At 34.5% G+C, this 4,079-nt stretch overlaps 1 protein-coding gene across 1 annotated transcript; it reads left to right on the plus strand.

Moving 5' to 3' along the window:
* Positions 1–654: 654 nt before the first annotated feature.
* Positions 655–1,287, plus strand: LOC128995644 (keratin, type I cytoskeletal 9-like). The gene has a single exon (XM_054420661.1). The coding sequence runs from the start codon at positions 655–657 to the stop codon at positions 1,285–1,287; it is 633 nt and encodes a 210-aa protein (XP_054276636.1).
* Positions 1,288–4,079: the final 2,792 nt, after the last annotated feature.

Raw genomic sequence — 4,079 nt, forward strand, 5'->3', positions numbered from 1 at the left:
CAGCGATTCAGTAAAATCATTGACTTTTGGCTTTTGGCTATTCAAAGGGAAGATTCACTCAAGTAATATATAATATAAAGACACAAACAAAAACTATAGTAGAGATTAACAAGGTAAATTTTGCAGTGAGCTAAATTTAAGCTGAAACAATTTAAACATAATTTTCCTGTTCTTTGTTTGTAGTTCATTTTTGGTAGTGGGTGTTACTGGTTAAGTTATACAAGAGACTGTTGCAGAGATTTACTATCACAATTATTTAATAACTTTAATAAAAATGTTGTGCGTGTTATCTTTCCCTGAAAAAACATGTTTTCCTTGTTTTGTGTTTAAAGGAGAAGGCTAACGGGAATGAATGATGAGAATCAATTCATTAACTTTGTGTCTTCAATTTATTTGCTTCTAGTGGGCTTTAATGGCTCCAATAAAGTTGTATAGCCTAGTTGTACTAGAAGATATAATTTAATCACATATTGCATACCTACTAGCTAAAGATTCAAAACGAAACAAGTTTTCTCTTTTCTAACTCATTCAATAGTGTGTATACAATAACTTCTTCACAACATAAATGGTATCACATAACATTATGCAATGTGTTTGAACCCAATTCAGCAGTGTTAGTTACAGTGAAAATTGTGCAGTAAGACATTGGTGACAATGAGGTGGCTGCTGATTGTATTGTTAGGAGTGTGGTGTTGTGTTATCAGTTCTGGGTCTGAACACTTTTTTACCCCTCAGCAGTTAAAAAATTTAGATGAAAAGATCATAAGCTTTTTAAACAAGCCGACAAACGCGAGTGATTGGGAAACTTTAGTTAAAGATATGGAAAATCTCGTTGAACAGATAAAAGTTTACAGGAGACTCATGAGGGACAAGAATGACCAAGAGATAGTGCGCAAATCTTACGAAATATACCAGACGGGGAAACCGAAATTTATATATCACACCATGAGCGAACCGGAGATCAGGGATGCAGCTCAGGTTACCAAAGAGGACATGGAACACTTTCACATCCTTCGTGACAAGATTGACAATCTATGGGACGAGTTTTTAGATATTATCAGTGAAAAGACTGGTGAGATCTTGGTTTATGAGAAGCCTCCAGGGTTTGAAAATTACGATAATGGCTATGGGGGTGGCTATGGGGATGATGATACCCCTGGTCATGGGAGAGGATGGGGATGGCAAGGTGGGAGGGGAGGAGAGTATGGCCGAGGTAGAGGCAGGGGGAGAGGAAGAAGAAGAGGTGGAGGGGGCTACGGAAATGACTTTGGATCACGGTACCGGTAGAGTGAAATAAGTAACATGTGTTTTTAAAAAATTCAAAAATTATTAAAAAACTGTCGAAAGACTTGGAATTAACAAAACTCCTTGGAAATTAGGAAAAAGATAATATTTCAGAAAGCCATTCCCCCTGCATTTGTTTGCTGTGGAATGTTAAGTATCCAGCTTTTAAATTAAATGTTACAAGTCACCAAAATTGTAACAGAATACACCATTTACTGAGGTGCAATGTTCAATTTTTGCTGTTAATATCAATGTTTTTTGCGTGAAGGATAAAAAAGGTGCAGATTAACTAAAAGTTAGTCAACAGTTTCATCAGCTAAACTGTCCAGCTTGTAATAAATTTAATCAATATTGATTTACAATATAATGAACTTTAGTTTGCTTGAATGGAAAAATAATTAAAATAAACTCATAAAATGTTTTACTAGCTTTGAGGATGAACTTAGTAACACAATGTGTTATTGATCTATTGCTACAATTGAACAATTAAGATTATGTGTTAGTCATTAATCCAACAGATAACATGAAACTTGCTTTTCTGGTGATACTGTTTTGTGTTTACCAAAGTGAAACTGTATTGTGTGAGTTTACTCCTGAAAAAGCAATCAAGTTAGCAGATTACATGAGGGTGATGATGAGATATCCAAAGTATGAGTATTTGCCTCACATCAGGAAATGCCTCCATATGTACGCTGGGATACTGAGCTATCTAACTCTCAAATTGGAAGAAGAATCAGATGATTCATCAGTTGAAGACTTTTATTTATTTGGACCTCCTAGGTTCATGACAATGCCGATTAAAGACAGGAGAGTACAAGAGTTGAAGAAAACTTACAAATGGGACGATCGAGACCTGAACATATTTCTGGAAGAGTTAAATGATGCTAAGAAAGTGTGGAGGGAGTTTTCTAGAACAATGTTATCCAAGAAGTCGCACATTTCAGCAGAACCAGTACCTCACAATAGTTTAGTAATAGATTGAGTGGACTTTATGATATATCAATTTATGTAAATATCAAACTAGAATTAAAGAAGAAGTTTTATATCTTAACATAGGTCAAACACAACATAAATCAAAAGTCTATAGGTATTTTCTTGCTGAATACTACAACCAGATACAGAAATTTTGTTTAGTTATTTTTTTTTGGGCGGAGAAAAAAATACTGGTAGAATATATAAGTTGAGAAAGTGTGTAAAGTTTGCCAAGATTTAAGTGAAAAGACGAAAAATTTATTTCTTATAATTTTACTCTAAAATCTATACAACAGAAATTCTTACAAAAGTATTGATATTTTCTTATTTTATAAGGATTTAAAAGTTTTTTAAACTTAATGAGGTTTGGTAAAATAGATCTAACTTGCATACCGTAGTTATATCAGTGATATGTTGTTTGATTGTCATTGAAATGAACACTACAAACTGCATCACGATTTGATGGTATAGGAGATGGTTGCGATTCTGCAGTGTGAAATGAATCATTTGAGATATCCAAATCACTGTCCTTACTGTCTTGAACCACAGGCGGTTGATTATTATTGTTATTAAGGTTCTCCCTAGCAGGTTTTTGAACCCTTGTTAAGCTATTTAGTTGAATAAGCTCAAAGTCAACAGCGAATAAAAATCTTAAAACAATCCAAGCCAAACCCAATCCCCAGAAAAGAACCATGAACCACACCGAGTGCCTTACTGATATTAATCCATTAGAAAGTCTCTCCCCAATAGTTTTACTACCAAATTGTAAGCACAAGATATCTTCCAAGTCTGTTTTATATGTACTCCATGCTCGCTTTATACTATTTAAAAACACTTTTAGGCCATTTTGGAAAATAATAGCTGTATAGAAGATCGAAGAGAACGATACCAGGTTTAATATTATAGTTGGGATTACTATTCTCCAAGCGTCTGGTATTTCTCTGCCAGCGCCTCCTCTTCCACACATCCAAAACATAATTGTGAAGAAGCAAGCGAGCGTCGTTAGAATGACTGGGAAAAACATAACTATGTTACAAGACTGGTCGTTAAACTTGGAACGCACAATATCAACAGAACATGGCACATTGACGTCCATTATACTGTTATTGGTTGGGACTAAAAATATCTCTGCATCGAGTACACAGTTGTGCTGCATCACCATAACTACGTCACTGAAGTAAAACACTAACACAAAACTGGAAACTATGCTGCCGATGTAGAAGAGCATTTGACATACTTGCCAGATTAAAGGTATTTCACTTGGATCTTTGGCTTGTAAAATGTGAGGTACACCGTTAATCACTGCTACATTCATCTCATACATGATGTAGTTTAGGCTGTAACCTGTAATGTTGGTTAGAATAAATTATTATTTATTGACATTGTTAAACAACAATTTTTAACAGCTGTGAAGTTTTTTATACAATTGGTTTTGTAATTAACCAGCCAGCATGTGCTTCATGTTTATTTTTGTTCTGATTAACTACATCATGCCAAGTCATGGATTCACTGTTGATCATGCCATGAAACTAAGTAAACAAATTACTGTAATGCTACAGTCTCCAAAACCTGATTATAGACTTAAAGTGACAAAACATCTGAACATATATGCTGGAGTACTTAGTTACATAATTTTGAAATTAGAAGACGTGTCTCTTGACCCAAAAGTAAAGAAATTATACTCATCTGGAAAACCTACATTTATGAAGATACCAGCGGAAGAGAAAAGTATGGCGTTTAAGAACATTTTTCAGTGGAGTGATAAAGAGTTAGACTTGTTTCTTGAAGAGTTTGGACACATAAAGCAGTTGTGGGAAGACTTT

Source organism: Macrosteles quadrilineatus, unplaced genomic scaffold (genome assembly GCF_028750875.1).
Source record: "Macrosteles quadrilineatus isolate MER2022 unplaced genomic scaffold, UCM_ALF_1.0 Scaffold_5__1_contigs__length_97177068, whole genome shotgun sequence".
NCBI lineage: Eukaryota > Metazoa > Arthropoda > Insecta > Hemiptera > Cicadellidae > Macrosteles > Macrosteles quadrilineatus.